The 20,264-nt window shown below is 63.2% G+C and overlaps 2 protein-coding genes across 4 annotated transcripts; one reads left to right on the top strand and one right to left on the bottom strand.

The window, feature by feature from the left end:
* Nucleotides 1–207: 207 nt before the first annotated feature.
* Nucleotides 208–6,854, bottom strand: UAP1L1 (UDP-N-acetylglucosamine pyrophosphorylase 1 like 1). The gene is made up of 9 exons (XM_030838230.3): nucleotides 6,566–6,854; nucleotides 5,696–5,900; nucleotides 5,292–5,467; nucleotides 4,820–4,992; nucleotides 4,431–4,624; nucleotides 3,866–4,006; nucleotides 3,095–3,280; nucleotides 2,558–2,624; nucleotides 208–2,104 (listed from the first exon to the last, which is right to left on the bottom strand). The coding sequence occupies exons 1-9, from the start codon at nucleotides 6,852–6,854 to the stop codon at nucleotides 2,021–2,023; spliced, it is 1,515 nt and encodes a 504-aa protein (XP_030694090.2). The 3' UTR covers nucleotides 208–2,020.
* A 4,493-nt stretch (nucleotides 6,855–11,347) lies between these two features.
* SAPCD2 (suppressor APC domain containing 2) lies at nucleotides 11,348–20,013 on the top strand. 3 transcript variants are annotated; one of them, XR_004035491.2, is made up of 6 exons: nucleotides 11,348–11,939; nucleotides 14,543–14,655; nucleotides 15,218–15,364; nucleotides 15,664–15,771; nucleotides 15,867–17,222; nucleotides 19,086–20,013. XR_004035491.2 is itself a non-coding variant. In XM_030838234.2 (6 exons), the coding sequence occupies exons 1-6, from the start codon at nucleotides 11,354–11,356 to the stop codon at nucleotides 16,189–16,191; spliced, it is 1,206 nt and encodes a 401-aa protein (XP_030694094.1). In that variant the 5' UTR covers nucleotides 11,348–11,353; the 3' UTR covers nucleotides 16,192–20,013. The 3 variants fall into 3 exon arrangements, 2 of the variants coding, with proteins under 2 accessions (XP_030694094.1, XP_030694093.2); XM_030838234.2 differs by having other exon boundaries at nucleotides 15,867–15,989; nucleotides 16,063–20,013; XM_030838233.2 differs by having other exon boundaries at nucleotides 15,867–20,013.
* Nucleotides 20,014–20,264: the final 251 nt, after the last annotated feature.

Here is a 20,264-nt window from a genome sequence, read left to right on the forward strand (position 1 = left end):
CTGGTTCAAAGGGCATGTTCTGGGCCCGCCCCCAGGGTGCCAGCCCCACTAGGTCACCTCGGGCTCCCCTGAGACCCTGGGAAAGAGCTAGACGGAGCATGGGGCAGATCCCTGGGTGGTCCAGAGCGGGGTCAGCACAGCCTGTGGGCTCTTGTCCCCTCAGGGCCCAGCCGGCTGCAGCCCCTGGATGGACGTGGCCCTGGGAACAGCCGCGGTGTTGCTCCCACACGTGTTGGTCAGAAACTGCAGTCAGCAGGCCAGGCGGCATCATAGCACCTCGTGTTTATTGGGAATCCCCACATTCTGTGGAAAATCGAGGGTCTGCCGTCTTTCAACTCAATTGCTTCACTAGCGGCCGTCTGGGTTAGAGATGGTGGGGGCGTGTGGCCCTCAAGGGAGCAGGAGGGAGGCCCTTGTGGCGAAGGGACCCACCGACCGTGCTGCCCCCGAGTGCTAGGTGGGCACAGGGGAGCCTCACCTGTGAAAAAGGGCTCAGCACAACCAGGGTCTCCTGGTCACAGTGTCCTAGCATCACGGAAGATGCAAACATTGCAGGAAACCCAGTGCAGGATACCCCGGACCCCTCTGTGCTACGTGTGAAACTTCACGTGGAAATAGAAAGCGTTTTCAAAAGCGAGCTGCTTCAACAGTTTACCCCACTAACTGTACTTGTGTAGAAAAAAGGTTGCCGGGTGCCCCGGTGTGGCAGTCAGGAGCCCCTGGGCCGCGGCGGGAGCCTCAACCTCGGCCTCCCCCTTGGCGACCCTCCGCTGCCCCAGGCCCTCTGCTCGCCTGTGGAGCAGCGGGGAGAAGGAAACTAAGGCACAAGGTTCGATTCTGAGGCTTGAAAAACGTGGCAGCGCCTGGGTGGATGCAAAGTCGTCCTGTGGGCCTTGGGCGTGGCCCTGACCCCGCCGGCACGCCCAGGTCGGGAGGCGTGGACGCAGCCACCGTCCACTCCAAGTCGCTAGAGGGATCACCGCCTCTGAACCCACCGCCGGACAGCATCCTTCCCGGGGGAAAGCACTGCTGCGCGTGGACTGTGGAGCGGCGAGGGGGCGGGCGGCGTCGGCTGGGCAGGCTGCGTTTTATGATGCGCTCCACGTCAGCAGGAAGAGGCCGGTGCCGCCTGCTGCTCTCCAGATGGGACATCGGGCACTGGCACCCAGAGCAGCCACGCCAGGGGCAAGAGACCAGAGCCAGCTGGTTTCTCCCTGCCTCGGCCAGGCTGCCGGGGTGCAGCAAGGGGGCCACGGCCCCAGAGAGCAGGGGCGGAGTGTGAGCCCCGGGATCCGTCAGCAGCTGCCGGCAGGCTGGGCGGGGACGGCGCTCCCCTCCTGGTGAAACTCCAGACTCATCAGCCACCACGGGAGCCCCCGGCACCGGCATCAGTCCCACTGGCTCCTGGGGGCCGAGGCCTCGGGCGGAACTCGAGAGAACTCAGTGCCAGGCGTGCAGGCCAAGTTTCCGGAGAGCCATCCCGACCTGCTGTCGGTCTCAGCCGGGCGGGGAAGGGGGCTGGGCCGCGGCCCCTAGGTTCAGCTGCCAGGGAGGGAGGGGCAGCCGCTTCCAACTTGTCGCCCTGTGAGGGGAGGACACTGTCCTCATCTCTGCAGAGAAGCGCGGGGCGGTTGCTGCTTCTCACCGGGCGGCTTCGCCTGGGGCCGGGGAGCCACCATGCCGTCCTGCCCCGTCCTGTCCCGTCAGGCCTCAGCTCAGGCCGGAGCGGCTACACTCCCTCGGGCCCCATCAGCCTCCTCTGAGCCCCACTGCGCAAGGTCCTGAGTCCCTCTGCCTGCGGCCTGGACCCCACAGCAGAAGCAAAGCCAGAGAGGCCGAGTGGGCCCACAGCGGGCCTGCGGTCACGGGCCCAGGGGAGCAGGAGGCGGGACAGTTCCCACCCTCTGTGGTCCATGTTCTCAGTCAGAAACTCAGAGCAGCCTGCTTTCCTCCTTGGAGCCCAGGCCGGGGCTGCTTCCTCAGCCTTGGGGACCCCGGGGCCGGCAGGTCTAGGAGGGAGTCAGGCCTGCAGTGTCCTGGCCGTGTCCACGTCCAGGATGAGTGGGGACCCGAACTCCCGGCCTCGCAGGTACACCTCCAGTCCCTGGAAACAAGCAGGTCATGATGCCCAGGTATCCAGCCCCTGGGCTCCGGGTGAGATGCCAAGTCAGCCTGGAGTCAGCGAGGGGCAGGGGAGAGAGGCTTCTAGAAACAAGGCTTGGATGTCCTGAGACCTCAGGTCAGGGCAAGCCGTCCCCCAGTGCAGGCCAGAACTTTCCAGAGAAAGGGGAGCCAGGTCTCCTGCCCCAGCGACGTTCCCACCGGCCCAAACCCCAGGCTCCGATGAACCTGGCTTGTCCTCCCTGACCCCTCGAGGCCTCTCGACACCTCACCGCAGCCCACGTCTCGGAAAGTTCTCTGCAACTAAGGGGCCGCTTACCCCGCTCGTCGACTGAGGCAGAGCTGTGACTTCCCACCAAGCTCCCAACCCGCCCCCGTCCTCTGACCACACAAGCCCGACCCCAGAAGAGCCCCAGATGGGCCTGGCGGCTCTCACCTCTCCGGAGTATGACACCAAGGGCGAGATCTCGCAGATGACCGGAGGCTCTCCGCTGCCGGGTGGGCTGGGGGGTGCACTTGTCAGCATCTGCTCGGGGGTGCGTACCCCAGGGCCCTCCCCTGCCCTCCCACACTGGCTGGCCCAGTCCCCACCCAGCCGAGCTGTCCACCACACCTGCCGCCCTCCTCGCGGACAGCTGGGCCCCGGGCACCGACAATCACAGAAGGAGACACCTAAGGTCTTATTCTTTCTCCACCCTGAAAAATGACCTGGTGCCGCTTTCTGGATGTCATGCCTGGGTCTTGGCTTCAGAGCTTCTGATGAGCAGGGAAGGCGTGACCCCCATGTCCCCTGGGGCTCTGAGCAGAGCTTGAGGGCCGGGCACACAGCCATCTGCCTTTGGTGTGGGGCCGGGGCGGAAGTGCCCACCCCAGCTCAGACCACAGCACAGCCAGCAGGGCCCTGGGGCTGGGGCTTGGGCCGCGACACCCTGACATCCCATCCTTCGGGTCGCACCCTGCAGCCCACGCTCACCTGGGCTGCTCGGGGAGCCGGGCCCCGTGTGCGTCCAGGAAGTGGGCTCCCGCCTGCAGGGCCCACCGGTGGTGCTGAGCGAGCAGGGCCCGCCGCGCCGTGGAGGGGTTGTCTCTCTCAGCCGAGTCAGCGTTCTTCAGAGGGGAGAACTCCTCCCCTCGCAGCACTTGGAAGGCCACGAAGTTCCTGGGAGGGCGGGGACGACAGCTGGGGACCCAACCTCCCAGCCCAGACGCCCTGGTCCTGGGCAGGTGAAGGCCAGGCCGGGCGACAAGGACTACGTGGGGGTCTGGTCTGCAGGCAGCAGGCTGGGGAGGGCCCCGCAGGCACCGCGTGAGTCTTTGTTCCTGAGATTCCGGAGCTGCCCTTAGTCCTCCCTTCCCTCCCCTTCCCACCAACCCCACCCCAGAACCTGGGACCCCAGGGTGAGGGCCACATACCCTGGGAGCCCCCAGCAACCTCGCCTGGAAACAGCTTCCTAGCTCCCGGCCAGGGGCAGGTGGAGGGCTCAGGAGAGAACATGGGTGCCCCCCAAAGTCCACAACCCCAAGGGCTCCAACTGCCCCAGACGCTCCCTGTGCTCCCACCCCAGGGGCTGCTTCTTCTGGCCTTCTTGCCCTGAGACCCGCCTGCAGCCCCCCAGCTCCCCCCTGCAAAAGGGCACTCCCACTGTGAAGCCCCCAGCCTCCACTTCCCTGCCTGGCTGGGCCTCAGAACCACCACCAAGTCAGGGAAGGGAAGGAGGAAGAAATGAATGACTTCTCCACTAACTTGGCAAACGGGAGCACATCAAACACGAACTTCTCCATCTTTATCCCGTTGGGCTCGAGTGGCTTCACTGGATTCCCTTGCTCATCCACGTAGGGGACCTTCTTCACAGCCACGTGTGGCTTCAGCAAGGGCTCGAACTCCCTGGGGGACAGGAGGCCAAGGGGAGGAAAGACACAGCTCAGACAGGACATGTTGGAGCCCCAGCCCACCTCCCCCATGCCCGGCCAGCCGGGGCAGGTGGACAGATGGACACAGCAGGCACAGGGCGGTGGGGGCTGAGCCCTGTCTCTGGAGGGCCAGGCATCCTCATGCACCCCGGCCTGAGAGCTGGGCACCATCGGCCACATCCCTGCCCAAGCCACGGGGTGGACGTGGTGCCTACGGGCAACGGCCCCCACCCGGGAGCAGGGCCACGCCCACTCGGCCACAGCCTTGTACCAGATACTGGAGCGCTCTGCTGCCTCCAGCTTGTCTGAGCGCAAGACCCCTTCCGTACCGCACCCCACAGCCCCACCCAGCTCAGGTCTCCCCCAGTCCCTGTGGCCCGGCTGGCCGCCCTGCACACCTGGTGGCCATCTGGAGGAAGTCTCGCGTGAAGAAGTGGTTGCAGATGTTGCCCGCGTTGTAGAGCAGGCCCCCTCCGGGCGCACGCAGCCGGGCCGTCTCGGGGCTGATCTCGCTGTACTCCACCACCTGCGGGACGCCGTCTACCTGGCACACCACACCCACCGGCTCCTCGGGGGACGCCTTTTCCACCACCTGCGGCCGCCACGAGCGGACGGGCGGGGACAGCTGACTGGGTCGGGCCCGGCGTGCGGGGGAGGAAGGGGCGGGGCCAGGGCCTGGGAGGAGGGCGGGGCGCGGAGGGCAGGGCGGGGCGCGGAGGGCAGGGCGGGGCGCGGAGGGCGGGCGGAAAGGAGAGGCGAGGGCGACGCGAGGGGGCGGCAGGCTCACCTTGGCTCCACAGTCGGCACCCCGCAGCACGCAGAAGCCGATGAAGACCGGGTCGGCCAGTCGCACCAGGATGTTGTCCACACAGTACACGTGCACAAACTCTACTCCGCGCCGCTCCATGTCCTCTAAGACCTGGTGGTCCGCCAGCGCGCAGTACAGGCCCCCGTTGCCATCTGCAGAGGGAGAAAGCAAAGGGTCTTGGAAGGGCTCCTGCCGGCCTCAGCCAGCTAGTTGAGGGCGCGCTAGAGGCAGGCGAGGGCCCCCGGGGCTGGGCCTTGTGCCTGAGGCCGCTGTCTGTCGCCATCCAAGTAGCCCTGCGGCTGTTCCACGTGACAGGTGGGAATCAAGGCCCAGAGAGGGAAGGCCACTGGCTCAGGACCATGCGGCCTCTGTCCCCGGCCTCCCGACCCCCAGCCAGCTCCACGTGGTAGGCCTGGCGGACCCTCCCTGCCGCAGGGATGGGGGGGTGTACCTGGCGCCATGGCAACCTTGTCTTTCTGCTCCAGGATGGCCCTGCCATCGAAGGTCACAGCAGGCAGCATGCGCTGTTCAAACATGACCACGTTGTTGGGGTCCAAGTGGAAGAAGTCATGCTCCTTGAAGAACTTGGCTGTGGGCCCCAGAGTGAACTCACTGGTCATGATGTACCTGCAAGGGGAGGCAAGCCTGAGCCAGGCTTTTGGAAGGCCTGGCCCCTCCGGTAGACGGGCTGACATCAGGGTGCAGCCTTAGGGCAGCGGTCAGGCCTCTGCCTGGGTGGGTGCTGGGCTCTGTCCGGGGCTGTGCTGGGGTTGGGGTTCAAGTCTTGGTGTAGAACAGGGCTAGGGCTACACGGGGCGGATCACTCTGGGGCCAGGGTAACGCAGGAGGGCACACCAGGGCACGGTGCAGCGGGTCCCATAGCGCTCGCCAGCCAGCTGCTCCACCCGCCGAATCCGTTCTGCCTGCAGCTGATACAGGGTCTTCTGGCTGGGCAGCCCCACCTGATACATGCCCTTGGGGTAGGTCACGCCCAGGCGAGTGCCCTGCCCACCAGCCAGCAGCAGCACAGCCACCTTGTTCAGGGCGATCTGGTGGAAACCTGGGGGCATGGGGCGCCATGAGGGGATGCCTGGAACCCGTCACACAACCACCCTTTCGTTTTAGAGCAAACCAAACTTGTGCCTGGGACGGTGAGACGTCTGATAGTCGCAGAACAGAACGATCCAGATAACATTCTGATTTGGGCCTGGGCCTCACCCAAACCTAACCCTGCCCCGGCCCCGCCGAGGCACTGACCATAACCTCCTGGGTTCACTCCCAACATAGGTCCTCCAGAGGAAACACCAGGTGGGCCTGGCTGGAGTTGTCCAGCAGGGGCCTTGGGCAGGCTCCCCTGCAGGAGCGACTGCCTCCCCTCCAGGCCAAGAGGCAAAGGGCGCAGCTGCGCCGGCGCTGGTGTGAAAAGGAGCGTGTGCAAGTGTCTAATGGGTCCCCTGCTGTCAATACGTGGGCTGGGCAGCTGGCCATCCAGGCGTGCCCAGCACAAAACACTCTCCCCAGGGAGTGCGGCCTAGGGGCGGCTGCCAGCATGGCAGCGTTCGGGGGCTCCAAACCCCAGCCCCGAGCTGGTGCGTGTGAGAGCGTCGATTTCACGAAGGAGGCAAACTGAACTCCAAGTACCCCCTCCCCTGTCGCCCCGCGCTGTGGGCGAGGCCGCCTTCCGGAGGCTGGGGCGCCCGCCGCCTGGACCTCCGCCCCGCCTACCTTCCTCCTCCCAGAGCCGCCGCGTCTGGGGGGCGACCCCGCTCGCGCAGCCTACGCGCTCGGGAGGCAGGGGCCGCAGGCGCGCGGCCAGGTCAGGCGCGGGGGCCGGAGGGCGCGCGCAGGCGGCGGCCGCGCGCCGGCAGTGCTCGCGCAGCGCCTCGGGCTCCAGGAGCTCCAATTGGGCCAGCAGCGCGGCACGCGGGCCCGGCGCCAGCTCGGCGCAGAAGCGCAGGAGGTGCTCCTGGCCGGCGCGCTGCAGCCGGGCGCGCACGTCCAGCTCCGAGGCCATGTCGCCGCCGCCGTCGGCCGCGCTGGCACTCGTGACCCGCGCTCTCGGACCAGCGTCACGGGACTCGGCGGGCGGTGCGGACCCCAGCTGGGCGGGCCCGGGGCGCCCCGCCTTGACCCCGCCCAGGCCCAGCGCGGCCGGGTCGCGGACCCCCGCCCGCCCCGCCTCTTTTCGGCCCCGATCCCGCCCCGGTCCCGCCCCCGATCCTCCCCGCCTCTCTTCGGCCCCGGAGGCCACGCCGAGCCCCGCCCCTGCCCACTGAGGCGCAGGAGGACTGACTTCAGTTCTAATTCACCAACCTGCCCACAGCCCTGGGGGGCGGGGCACCCGAGGGAGAGGCTAGGGTCTGTCCCTGCCCGTGGACCTGTTTGCATTTACCAAGACGCCTGGCGCCGGGGACAACAGTCCGGGGCTCAGTGAAGAGGCCGGCCAACTCACGGCTGGGCTGGGGAGGACAGAGCCAGATCACCAGCAGGGCTGGGTGCCACCCAGCAGGGCCACCCTGCCTCCTTGGGGGCTCCCTTCTTCACATCCTCCCTCCTTCCCCTTGCCACGTGACCGGAACCGCGCAGGAGCTGCCCCTCACCCTGCCTTGTTCCTTAGCTATCTGGTTTTAAACATCTTGCTGTTTACAAACTCCCTTGTGAAAAATATGAAAGAGTAGCTTCAGCCACTTGAAGACAAAACTTTCTTTTAGAAATGAGTTTTATTAAGTCTGAAAGTAATACATGCCCATGGTTAAAACAAGTTCAAATGGTGCTTTAGGACCCAAAATGAAAAGTAAGATCTCCCCCAGCCTGTCCCAGGGAACCTGTGTTAAGGCCCTTGCCTCTCCTGGCAGGCAGGTTCTGCCCATAGAGCCCCACCCCTTCCACTACCCTTTCTGGGTTAGGACGTGGCGCTTCACAGCCTCCTGGGGGCCCACTGTACCTTCTCCTGGACCTGAAAGAAGTCAGCCTGCCTCAGGGCCTTTGCACCTGAATGGCTCTTCCTCAGAAAGTCACGTGACTTTCTGCCCCACTTTGCCAGATCTCGCCTCACAAGTCACAGTTGGAGAGACCTTCCCATCCTCTTCTGTTCCTTCGTGCCTTTCTACATTCTTCCCTGCCTGACTTCCCGATGAGAAGTAAACCCCATGAGAGCTGGATGCTGTCTGGTTCACTGCTCTGTCCCTCACTTTAATTTTTTTTCTTTTTTTTTTTTTTTTGCGGTACGCGGGCCTCTCACCGTTGTGTCCTCTCCCATCGCGGAGCACAGGCTCCGGATGCGCAGGCTCAGTGGCCATGGCTCACAGGCCCAGCCGCTCCGTGGCATGTGGGATCCTCCCGGACCGGGCCACGAACCCGCGTCCCCTGCATCGGCAGGCGGACTCTCAACCACTGAGCCACCAGGGAAGCCCTGTCCCTCACTTTAGATCCACGCCCAGCACACAGTGGACACTCAGTCAGTGTTTGTTAACGGAACGAACGTGTTGGACCCCAAGCCTAGCACAGTGACTGGGCCACACAACTGGTCGAGAGCGCGTGCTGAATGAGTGGATGGCCTGCTCCTGTAGCCTGTGGCAGAGAAGGGCGGCCCGGGGCAGATGCTGGAGCTGGACGTGAAAGGCAGGGAAGCAGGGAGCAGAGCAGGCTCCACACCCCAGGCCAGAGTCCACCCAGCTCTTACTGCCCCTGCACACGTGCCCTGGAAGGCAGGTGTCAGAACATCAACTTGGGGTCCATCTTGGTCAGGGTAACCCCTAAATCCCACCTCAAGGCGTGGGTGAAAGGGAGATCAGCAGGGTTGGGACGATCGGGGCTGGGGAGCCAGAGGCCCCTGCAGGGCCAAGAGCACGAGAGCTGACCCACCCGGGCAGCCGGGGCGCAAACACGCGGGAGAAGCAAGGAGGCAGGGGCGGGCGACAGCTTCCCGGACCCCTGCCAAGGGCACGCTTGTGGCCGTGAAGCCACCTTTCCTTTGGACTAGGGCCTAGTCCAAAGGGTTCGGGGGAGCAGGACCCCAAGGCCAACAAGGGTTCCTGGTTGTCACTGTGGGAGTGGAGGCCAGAGAGCCCTGGGGTCCGCTCCGGACGGGAGGCAGGTGCCTGTCCCTCCTCCCACACCCCGTGCTGGCTGGGGACAGAGGGGCCCAGGGCCCCTGCCCACTCCAGGGAGCTCCAGGCTGGCACAGTGAAAGGTACAACTGAGGTGGCTACCTCAAAAAGTTTAAGGGCCGCAGAGCACCTGCCTTGCCTGGGGCTCTGGGAAACTGCCCCAGGTGACAGCAAATCTGAAAGCTGATGCTGGGAAAGTGGGCCAGGCTGGAAAGCAGCTTGGAAGGAGGAAATCAGACTTCAGGATAAGAAGGACACGGGGGCCACGCCTTAGTCCCACGCCCAGAGCTGCCACTGATTCCAGTTGCCTCCATGGCTTCCTCCAGTGCCTAGCCCGGGGCCACGGAAAGCCCACAGACCAAGGGCCAGCGGGGGCCACCTTCCCCACAGCCCTAGATGCCCTGAGAGGCCTTTGCTTCCTCAACACAGTGGGCGCAGGCTCACAAGGGCCCTAGTCTCGTCTGGGTCCCACTGGCCACGTGGCCCTGAGAGGCAGCAGTACCACTCACTGTCCGCTGGCCGCCGGCCGCCGGCCTCCACACCCGCACTGACCCCCATAGAGCTGTCCCCAGGCCTCCCCCTCGCACAGGCCTTGCCCTGGCATCCCACACAAAGATGCTCTTTCTGCTGCGACCTCCAGGGTGGTTTCTACGGGGCACCACTGAGGACCAGCCCCTGCTTCCAGAGAGCACAGGGCGCAGCCAGGAGCAAACAGGAAGGGTGTTCCTGGTAGGAAAGCCACCAAGTGCAAAGGCCCAGAGGTGAGGGAATGCTGGTACCCTAAGGATAGGGGAGTGGGGTGGGGGGGTGTTGCTGGAAGCAGAGAAGGAGGGGGGAGGTGAACTGTAGGACAAATGGCTTGAATGCCCCCTGGGACTTTGGCTGGTCCTGACACTTTGGGAAGACAGGGACGGACCAGTCTCCATGGGGTGACTCCAGGCTCACAGCTTTCTAGGTAACCCCCAGATTCCTTACCACAAAAGAGTCCTCACTTTGAGGGGTAACCCCAGGGGAGAAATGGACCCAGGACACTCCCTGGCCAGGGCAGCTGCCCCTACAGCCTGAGACACAGAGCAGTGCCTGGGGCCCAAGGACACAGAGACCCAGGTAGGCAGGCCAGCCAGAGGGTGGAGCCGAGCCCTGTGCCAGCAGCCTGTCTGGAGGAAGTGTTTGGCGACTCTTTGCTGTTTTATCCCTGAAGGCGGACAGTCTGCTTCTGAAGCAGCAGATAACACATGTGCAGTGTTCAGTGGCAAGGCGCCAGCTGCATGTGGAAAACTGTCAGGGGAGGGGAGGGAGCAGGGCAGGGTCTGAGGACAGGCTGTGGTGAAGGCAGGGGTCCCAGGGGGTACTTCCCTGGTTTGGGGGGGGTACTTCCCTGGTTTGGGGGAGGGGTTCCACCGGTTGGTCCTGAGATGGCCTCCCAGAGCTGGACTGCAGGCTAAGCCCTGTCCCCTCCCAGACTGACCAGATGGAGTGACCACATCCTGGCTAGAAATGAAGCAGAGGCAGTGGTGGCGGCGGTACACACGGCTGCCTAGCTGGCCTGAGGAGGCCATGAGAGCCCTAGGAGCAGCTGGAGGAAGTGACCAGCCAGAGTAAGGGGCCGGAGCAGAGGACCTTGCGAGCAGACGGGAATCTGGGGACACGGGAAACGTGGCTTTGTCCTGCAGCCGACAGGAAAGGCCAGGCTATCCCCAGGGGCCAGAGGAAAAGCTAGCAGCCGTGGGGACAGAGAGGCCTCTGTGAGGGGAAGCGCCCAGCTGGCTGGAGCCCACAATCCTCTTGGGGCCCGCCTGGCGCAAGAGAAAGGAGCCCCAGGGTTGCGCCGGGGGACCCTCAGCGAAGAGCGCCCAGGGGAGCTAGAGGGGGAAGGTGGGTGTCAGGAGGGCTGTGCTCCCCATCCATATCCCAGGAGGCCACCTGGGGACAGGTTTTCTGCCGGGCGCCTGGCCCCGCCCTTGGGAGGTGGGTTGGGCGGCCAAACCCCGCAAGGGCGGAACCGCGGCGGGAGGGCTGGGGTGGTGGGGGTTGGGAAGTATAAGGGGGCCGCTCAGGGGTCCCTCCCCCACCCGCGAGGTCGGGAGGGAGGCAGAGTTGGGGGACCCAGCCCTCTACTGGCCGGGGGCCTCCGCGCGAGGCTCCGACCCCTCCGCTCGAAAATCAAACCGGGCTGCCGGCCTTTCAGCCAATCGGAGAGGAGATGGGTCAGCCTCGGCCAATGGCCGCCGCGAATGCTAATGAGCGCTGACAACGCGAGGAAGCCCATTCAAAAAGTCGCAGCTATTGTCGCGACGGGTTGCGTGCCGCCGGGCCCGCCGTCGGGGCGCGCGGGGACGGACTCTGGGCCACGCGGGGACCAGCCCGGGGCAGGCCGAGGACCGAGGCGTGCCGGCGGGCGCCCATGGCCGGAGCCGCAATGGCCGAGCCCGGCCGCGGGCCGCCTTCCGCGCCCGCGCCCGGCACGGAGGGTCTGCCGCGCGCCTTCTTGCAGAGCCTGCGCACCCTCTTCGACATCCTGGACGACCGGCGGCGCGGCATCGTGCACCTGCGCGAGATCGAGTCCCGCTGGCAGGGCGCCGACGCTCGCGAGCTGCCCCGCGGCGTACTCGAGGGCCTGCGCCAGGTGGCCCCGGCCAGCGGCTACCTGACCTTCGAGCGCTTCGTGGCCGGCCTGCGCACCTCACTGCTGAGCGCCGACGGCGGCACGCGGGCCCCGGCGCGCGCCCCGGCCCGAGGAGGCTGCCCGGCGCGGCCCGGGGGGCAGCCGCCGCCGCCGCAGCGCCTGGTGTTCGCGCCGGCCGACGAGCCGCGGACGGTCCTGGAGAGGAAGCCCCTGCCCCTGGGCGCGCGCCCCCCGCCGGCCGGCCCGGGTGGCGCGGCCCGGAGCCTAGAGAAGCTGTGCAGCCCGGCGGAGGCGGCGCCCGGCCCGGAGGAGCCCGAACGGCCCCAGGGCGCGGCGCTGGAGCGGAGCCCGAACACGGACGCTGGTGAGTGCGGGGCGGACCCCGGCCCCGCCTCGTAGCTCCCCTCGCCGGCGCACCGAAGAGTGGTGCCCGAGCATCTCCCAGCGGGGGGACAAGAGCGGACAGCTCTTCATCGGCTTCTGAGCCTGGTACACACCTGGCGGCCCGGAGGGGAAGAAACCTCGTCCCCATGCCGGTGTGCTCAGGGACCCGGGCCAAGGGGCTGGTGGGTGACTCAGCAAACCCCACCAGGAACCCACTCTGTACCAAATCCTAGCGGGGCACCGGGGAACCTGTCCAGTATGAGGGGGCTCTCCACCTCCAGTAACTGCCCACACCTGGGGACACCTGGGCCCTTGGGCTCACCTGGTGACTTAGGCAGAGGCAGTTCTCACTGGTGTAGAGCGAGGACCCCCAGACTGTGAAGGGCCCTTGCTGCCTTCTTGAGTCCCTCTCAGTCTGACGGCTCCGCCAAGGGGCCTGGGCCCGCGGCCCCGCTCTGAGGCCGGGGCAGGCAGGAGCTGCCAGAGGTGGTGCAGGAGGACCTGGCGTAGCTGCCGGGAAAAGGCAGAGGGGTGGGTGGTCTCCAGCCCAGTTTTCCAGGCCTGGAGCCGTGGCACCTCTGACACCTGGGAGGGACCGACCACAGCCCCTGGGGATGGCCTGGCGTCCGGTCCACTTGGCAGGGACAGGAGATGGCTGAATGGTCCCCTGTTTGTCCCCCAGAGTCTGCCCTGGGAACAAGACCTGCTTTATGGCTGTGGGCGGGGGCTGGGCCCCTCGGCCCATTCAGCCTGTGCAGGTGCAGGCCTTCCACCCGGGCAGCTGCCAGCCCTTTCTGTGCTGCCCACCGCTCTGCCAGCTTCGCTGGACCCCCCCGCCCAGGCTTGGACATATTCCCCAGCCCGAGACTGCCAGCTGGAGCTGCGGCGACCCCCTAGCCTCCCTGGTGAGCTAATCCAGCAGCTCACCCGAGGCTGAGGGCTCCCGCATGCAGGCGCCTCGCTGCCCAGCCTCCCTGTCCCCGAGGTGTGTGTAGGGGGAGTGGGCTTCTGCGTGTGCCTGGCCTGAGTCCAGGGCTGGCGCAATCCACGCGGCTGCACAGCTGGAAATCAGCCGTGGGTTTGGGGTTTGGCGACCTCAGTCCTGTCGTCCCCCCGGCTTTGCCCTGGTGCCCTGTGTGACATGGGGCCCCTCACTGCAGCCCTGTGAGGTCCAGCTCCGGGGTCGGGCACCTGGCTGCTGCCCACCACGGGGCAGGGTTCACATCCGTCCCTCTCCAGGCTTCAGGCCAGGGCTCTCGCTGTCACCTTTTGCAGGCAGAGGCCCAGCCAGGGCGTGTGGCACACTCTTTGGGCGCCAAACCTTGAGCTCCAAGAGCCCCCAGCACCCCGGGAGGAGAAAGGCCTCCATGCGCACAGCTTCCCAAGCCCTCTCAGAGGCCCAGGTCCCGCTTCCTGTTCCCTCTCGGAGCTCAGAGTGCACAGCAGGCCGGCCTGGGCTCCATAAGTACCCGCTGCTCTATCAGGCCCAGACACAGGTGCTGATGCCTCTGCCTGCTGCTCAGCCGCTGGGCGTCCAGCGTGCCGTCCTCTGGGGGTCCCGGGGCTGCCCTGCAGACCTGACAGTGCAGACGAGCCAAGGTGTTCCGGGGTGTCCTGTCCCCCTTCCCCCGCGGTGCCTTCTCTGCTTGCCGGGCAGCCCGGCAGGTTGGAACGTGAACTCGGCCTGCCTGGAGCCTGTCTGCCAGGGCTGGCTGGTGGCCTGCGTGGCCACCTGGTGCCAGTCCTCTGGGTGTGCCCCTAGCAGGCATACCTGTGCCCCCTTCTTGCACCACCCGCCCACCACTGTGCGGGGCGGGGCACAGGGCTAGGGAGCCAGTGGAGGGTGCCCTCCTCACCTGCACCCCACTCCTGCCCTCCTGGGCAGCCCTGCACATACGCCCCCATCCCCCAGGAAAGCCTGCTGGCCCTCCAGGAGGCTCTCCCAGGGAAGTACCTGGCTTTCCAGCCCCCAGCCGACTGCAGCTGGCCACATTTGCTGTAGGAGTTGCCTGCTGAGGGCACGGCTGGTGCACACACGCAGGGAACTAACTTTATGCTGCAGTCACCTTCCCGGGAGAAGTCAGGTCTCTGCCACCCATGCCCCACGTTTTTCCTGCGTGAACTCCAGTCACCCTTAAAGGGCCTGGGTGGGCAAGGAGACAGGAGTGGACTCCAGAGGCCGCCTCGCTGGCTCCGTACCTAGCAGCCTCTGAGCCCCTGAGGTGCGGGCCCTGGGTGTGCACAGATGAGCCAGATGAAACGCCTGCCCTCAGGGAGCTCACGCCTGAGGCGTGTGTGTGGGGTGTGTGCAAACATGCAGCCTCAGCGGCCACACGGCTCTCCCCAAGGCAGGTGTGAGGGGAGCTTGTGGAGGTCGAGTGGGGCCCAGACCCCAGCCTGGCACCGGCAGGGTGCGGAGGTTCTGAATTGCTGAGGAATCCCGAGGCATGCAGGCCGGCACACCTGGTTCTGCATGGCTGGGGTTGGTTGGCAGGGGGTCCGGGATGGGTCTTTGCGGGGCTGGGGGAGTCAAGCTTGACTTGGCAGGCCTGGAAGTGAGCCAGGCCCTCGCCTCTGCTGCAGATGCAGTGGCCTGCAGGGCCCGGGAGCTGGGCGTGGGGGACGCCCGGTGGGGCCCCCGTGCCCGAGGGGAACGTCGGAGACACACCATCACCAACGGTGTGGACTGCGACCTGGTGAGTAAGGGCCCGGGGGGCTCTGGGGGGCTCTCCATCTTGCCTGGCTTTGGCCTTGGCCCCCAGACGTGGCCTGCTGGACCACCCCTCTGCCCGGGAGGGGACAGCTGGTTTTGGGTTCTGGGGGATTCTGTGGCAGGAACGTCGGCAGTTCTAAACCTCTCTCCCCATCCTGCTTTGAATCCCCTTGCGGGCCGGCCCGCGGCCAGGTCAGGAAGTCCTTTAGGGGGAACGTTTGGCCCCCTCCTCAGCACTGCGCTGGCCCCTGCCTGCTTCCCTGCTATGGTAGGCCGGCCCAGCAGCCAGGGGCTACCACTCGCCGTAAAGAGAGGGGAAGGTTCCCCTGGGGAGGGCTGCGTGGAGGGCCTGAGGAAGGCCAGGGCCCCCCGGAGGAGGAGGCGGGCTGTGCTTCCCAGCGCAGGAGGGCTCACGCGAGTACGGGTGTGCGCACACGGGCCGGTGGGCCCGTTCCTGTGCGGGCTGGGTGAGTTGCGGACATAGACAGGTGCAGGCGGCACCCGCTATTACGCCCGTTGGCATGGCGCGTGCCCGTGTGTCGCAGCTGAAGCAGATGAAGGAGCTGGAACAGGAGCAGGAGGTGCTACTGCAGGGCCTGGAGATGATGGCACGGGGCCGGGAGTGGTACCAGCAGCAGCTGCAGCGCGTGCAGGAGCGCCAGCGCCGCCTGGGCCAAAGCAGGGCCAGTGCCGTGAGTGATGCTGTCCAGGACTAGGCTGCCCCCCAGCCCCAGGCAGAGTGGCCCTCGCCCAACACACACAGTGATCACCCACCCAAACCCGGGCACCCCCAGCTGGGCACAGTGGCTGTCCCTCCACCCAGAATGCTGGGCCACGCCCCCCCCGTGATATTCCCCACCTGCTGCGACACCCCTGGGCTCCCTCAGCTCACAGCAGTGACTTCCCCCGCCCGTGGGGACCCCCTTCGAGGCATTGGGGCTGACCCTGGCCGGCCTGCGCTCTGACCACCCCTCCCCCACTCTCCTCCCAGGGCTTCGGGGCTGAGGGGAGCCCCCGCCTGCTGGGGCAGCTGCTACCCAAGGTGCAGGAGGTGGCCCGATGCCTGGGGGAGCTGCTGGCCGCGGCCTGTGCTGGAAGGGTGAGTGCTCGCCAGACCAGCTCGGTGCCGCCCTCACCCTTGTCCTAGGGGCTGTGCCAGGGCTGCCAGGCCTGCCTGACCGTGCCCTCCTGTAGGCTCTGCCCTCGTCCTCCTCAGGGCCCCTGGGCCCCGCCCTGGCGCCCGCCTCGCCCGCGGTCCCCAGCTGGCAGCAGCAGACCGTCCTCATGCTGAAGGAGCAGAACCGGCTCCTCACCCAGGTGAGCTGTGGGCGGGGTGCGTGGCCCGGGGCCGGAGGCTGGGCAGGCCCTGACTGCCCTCCTGCCCGCCCAGGAGGTGACCGACAAGAGCGAGCGTATCACACAGCTGGAGCAGGAGAAGTCCGCCCTCATCAAGCAGCTGTTTGAGGCCCGTGCCCTCAGCCAGCAGGACGCTGGGCCCCTGGACTCCACCTTCATCTAGCCGGCCCCAGGCACAGACGAGGGGCCTCGCGGCCTGGCACTCAGCCCTGAGGCTGAAGGCGCCCTGGCCAGCCCGAGCACCGCCCTCCTTCCTCCCTACCAGTCTGGGCTCCCCTAACCCCAGGATGTTCTGAGACCCCAGACATTGACTCCATCTTGGTCTTGGGGGCCTGACCTGGGGTGGGACTCCATCATGCCAACACACAGCCCGAAGCTGCTCCTGCCACTGTCAGTGGACAGTGGGGGACACCCCCTCGTGTTCACCAGATCTGGGCAGTCCTGGCAGCTGGTGTGTCTCCCCTCCCACCTGGGGTCTCCAGTGGAAGGCACTGATCACACTAGGCTGCGTTCCCAAGAGTGGCCAGCAGAGAGCGCCACATGCACTGGTGACTGCGGCCTTGGAGGCCCCGCTGTGGTGTCTCAGATGGGGCCCGGAGTAGGAGAACCTGGGGCGGGCTGGGACACCTGCAGGTCCAGTGGGTGATTGGCCCCGGGGGTCCAAGGGCGTCTTGCCCTGCTCAAGACTAGGCGGCTGTCCCTCAGTCAGGAGCAGATGGAGGGTGGCCTCTAAGAAGGGGGTTCTGCTTGTGTCCAGTTCCAGGGGAGCCCCGAGGGCATGGTGTTGGGGATTCACTGGATTCGTGCCTGGGCCAAAGCTGGCCTGCTTGGTCCTCCCCACGGACCTTAGATGCTAAACAAACGGGCAGACCCAGGCCCCAAGCAGGGTTCAGCCTCCACATCCCCGGCCCCCAGCCCTGCCGGCCGGGGCTCTCCCGTTTCTGGGCTTTGCAAATGCTCTTCCGTCCCTGGGAACACCCACTTCCTGCTTCACCTGACTGGCTCCTGCCCAGCCCTGCACCTTGGATACAGAGGGAACGAACCGGCAGAGGCTGAAACGGCAAAGGGGGTAGCCTTTGCCCTGAGGGTATCTGCTTTCCCCCTGAGGTCTTCGCGGAACTTGGAAGGCAGGACCAGAAGCCAGTGTCTGCCCCAGGGGTACTGCCCACAGAAGGCGGACCCTCCAGCTGCAGGGTGAGTGTGGAAGAAACCCGCGACTCAGGGAGAGGCCTCGTGGCGCTGGCTTTCCACGCAGGGTGGAAAATGCATCCTATTCATTTGCAGTCTGAAATCAGGCTGCCTGTGCGGCCCTAGAGACCCCAAGGGGAGAATTGTAAGTGGCCCAGGTTGGCGGGGCCCAGGCGGCTGGTGGAAGCCAAACGTCCTCGCTAGAGCAGCGAGTGTTTCTTAGCCGTGCACGGGGGATGTCTGGGGCCGCGTTAAGTCTTGGGGGAGCTGTCTGTGCCCCGTAGGATGTTTAGTACCATCCCTGGCCTCTATCCACTAGATGCCAGCAACACACACACACACTCAGTTGTGATGACCAAAATGTCTGGACATTGCCAGTGCCCGGGGGCAAAGTTGCCCTTAGCTGAGCATCTCTGCTCTAGAGCAATTCAACTCCACCAGGCCTCAAGGATTTCCTACAGACCAAGTTCCAAGGAAAATGAGCATCTCCAGCTTAAAAAAATGTTCACAAACACCACAAGGAAAGAATCTACCATGAGAGCCAGCAGAAACAGCAGATTCAGATATTCAATAATCAGAGAACATAAAATGGCTGTGTTTCGTACGCCTGAAGAAATAAAAGAGACCCCAGAAAATACGAACAAGGAATAGTCTTTATAGTTTCTTATTCTGTTAAAAAAAAGTGTAATCTTTTCTTCTATAAAGGTGACCGATAACATGAAAAAGAGTCTAATAGAACCAGGAATTTAAAATATATATAAAGATTTAAAACTCAAATGGACCTCAGATGGAAAATTTCAGCATAGCTGAAGGGAGACTTAGTGAATTGAAAGACAGAGCTTAGGAAATGGTCCAGAACACGGCCCAGGGAGACAGAGTTGAGAAATATGGACGAGAGGAGGGTCTTGAAAGATAAGGGGGAGAGGGCTGCTTGTCTGATTGGATTTCCTGAGAGAGAGGCTAGGGAAGGAGGGACAATATATGAAGTTAAACTGGCTTAAATTTTTCCAGAATTGGCTAAAAATATCAATTCTCAGATCCAGGAATCCCAGTGGATCCCAGCCAGGACGAATAAAAAGAAATGACATTTTCTCTTAAAAGATTGCTAAAGACATTGAGGGAGACGTCTCTAACCTTTACTGTGGGGTTGGGGGCAGGTGTGGTTATTGGGGGAGGGGTGAAGAGACAGTTCAGGGAAAACCTCTCCTGGACAAGTTGAAAGGTGAATGGATACCTGAACCAAGCCTCAGATGATGAGTGAGATAGAGGCAAGGGAGCACATGGGTCATGCCAGGAATGGAGAGGTTTAGAAGAGGAAGAGTTCAGGAGGCGTAGAGCCAGGGCACGATGGGCTATGGATGGAGTTTGTACTTTTTCCTGAGCTCTGTTAGAGAGCTATGGAAGGATTTTAGTTGGGGGTTGCCTATGTGTGTTTTATGTAGCTTATAGATGTTTGTTATAGAAAAAAATAGAAAATAAAAATAAACAGAAAAAAAAATTGTTAAAGAATCCAGAAACAGAAAAACAATTTGCTACAAAAGAGCTGCCACAGTGACATCAGAGGCCAGAGAGAGTGAAACGCCGTCAGTGGCTGAGATTCTATACGTAATTATTAACCTAGAGGCCCACGTCCCGAGAAACTGTCTTTTGAGGGTGAGGGCAAAATAAAAACATGTTCGTACAAAGTTGAGAGTTTACCACCAACAGCACTTGACTAAAGGAAATTCCAGAGAAGGATTTCAGAGAGAAGGTACAGTTCAAGAAGGAATCACAGACCGGGGTGAGTCAGTTAGCTGTGGCTGCAGAACGAGGCAACTTAAAACTTAGTGGCTTAAGGCAACATATTTTCTTGCCGTTTCTGTGGGTTAGGAGCTGGGTGGCTCTGGCCTGGAATCGTGTGAGGCTGCGGTGAAGATGATCTGCCGGGGCTGCAGTCTCCCCTGATGCCGACTGACAGGCAGGACCCACTTCCAAGACAGCACATCCACACGGCTGTCGGCAAAACATCGCCGTTTTTTGTCTCCGTTGTAACAATAATTAATGATGATGATTTGTGGGAGAGCAGGACAGGACCCAAATAACGTCAATAATGCCATAAAAATGGGGAGGAGTGATTGGAGATAAACAGTTCTAAAGTATAATTGTTCAGGGACTTGCCTGGTGGTCCAGTGGCTAAGACTCTGCGCTCCCAATGCAGGGCGCCCAGGTTTGATTCCTGATCAGGGAGCTAGATCCCACACGCATGCCGCAACCAAAGAGCCCAGCTGCCGCAACTAAGACCCAGCGCAACCTAATTAATTAATAGTAAATTTTAAAAATTCATCAAGTGTTAAAATAATAAAGTATAATTGATCATAAGGAGGGAAAAGATATTAACTTTATATTTTATTTTATTAAATATGTATGTTACAATAACTGGGAGAACCAGATAAAATAACTGCTATTCGGTGTATACCTTCCAAAGAAGGGAGGGACAGCGAAATGGGGGAGAAAAGGGAAAAGAAGTTCAACTCTACAAGAAAAAAAAATCAGAAAACACATAATAAGGGACTTCCCTGGTGGCGCAGTGGTTAAGAATCCACCTGCCAATGCAGGGGACACAGGTTTGAGCCCTGGTCCGGGAAGATCCCACATGCCGCGGAGCAACTAAGCCCGCGTGCCACAACTACTGAGCCCGAGTGTCACAACTACTGAGCCCGCGCGCCTAGAGCCCGTGCTCCACAATAAGAGAAGCCACCTAATGAGAAGCCCGTGCACCGCAAGGAAGAGTAACCCCCGCGCGCCGCAACTAGAGAAAGCCCGCACACAGTAATGAAGACCCAACGCAGCCAAAAATAAATAAATTTATTTTTAAAAACCAATAAAATAACATAAAATTGACTCACCACGTATGATGGTTAATTTCACGTGTCAGCTTCGCTAGGATAGGGTGCCCAATCCTTTGGTCAAACACAGAATTTGCCGTGAAGGTATGTTTTCGATACGACTGACGTTTACACCAGTGGGCTTTGAGTAAAGCAGATTGTTCCCCATAGTGTGGATAGGCCT

This window comes from Globicephala melas, chromosome 6 (genome assembly GCF_963455315.2).
Source record: "Globicephala melas chromosome 6, mGloMel1.2, whole genome shotgun sequence".
Lineage (NCBI taxonomy): Eukaryota > Metazoa > Chordata > Mammalia > Artiodactyla > Delphinidae > Globicephala > Globicephala melas.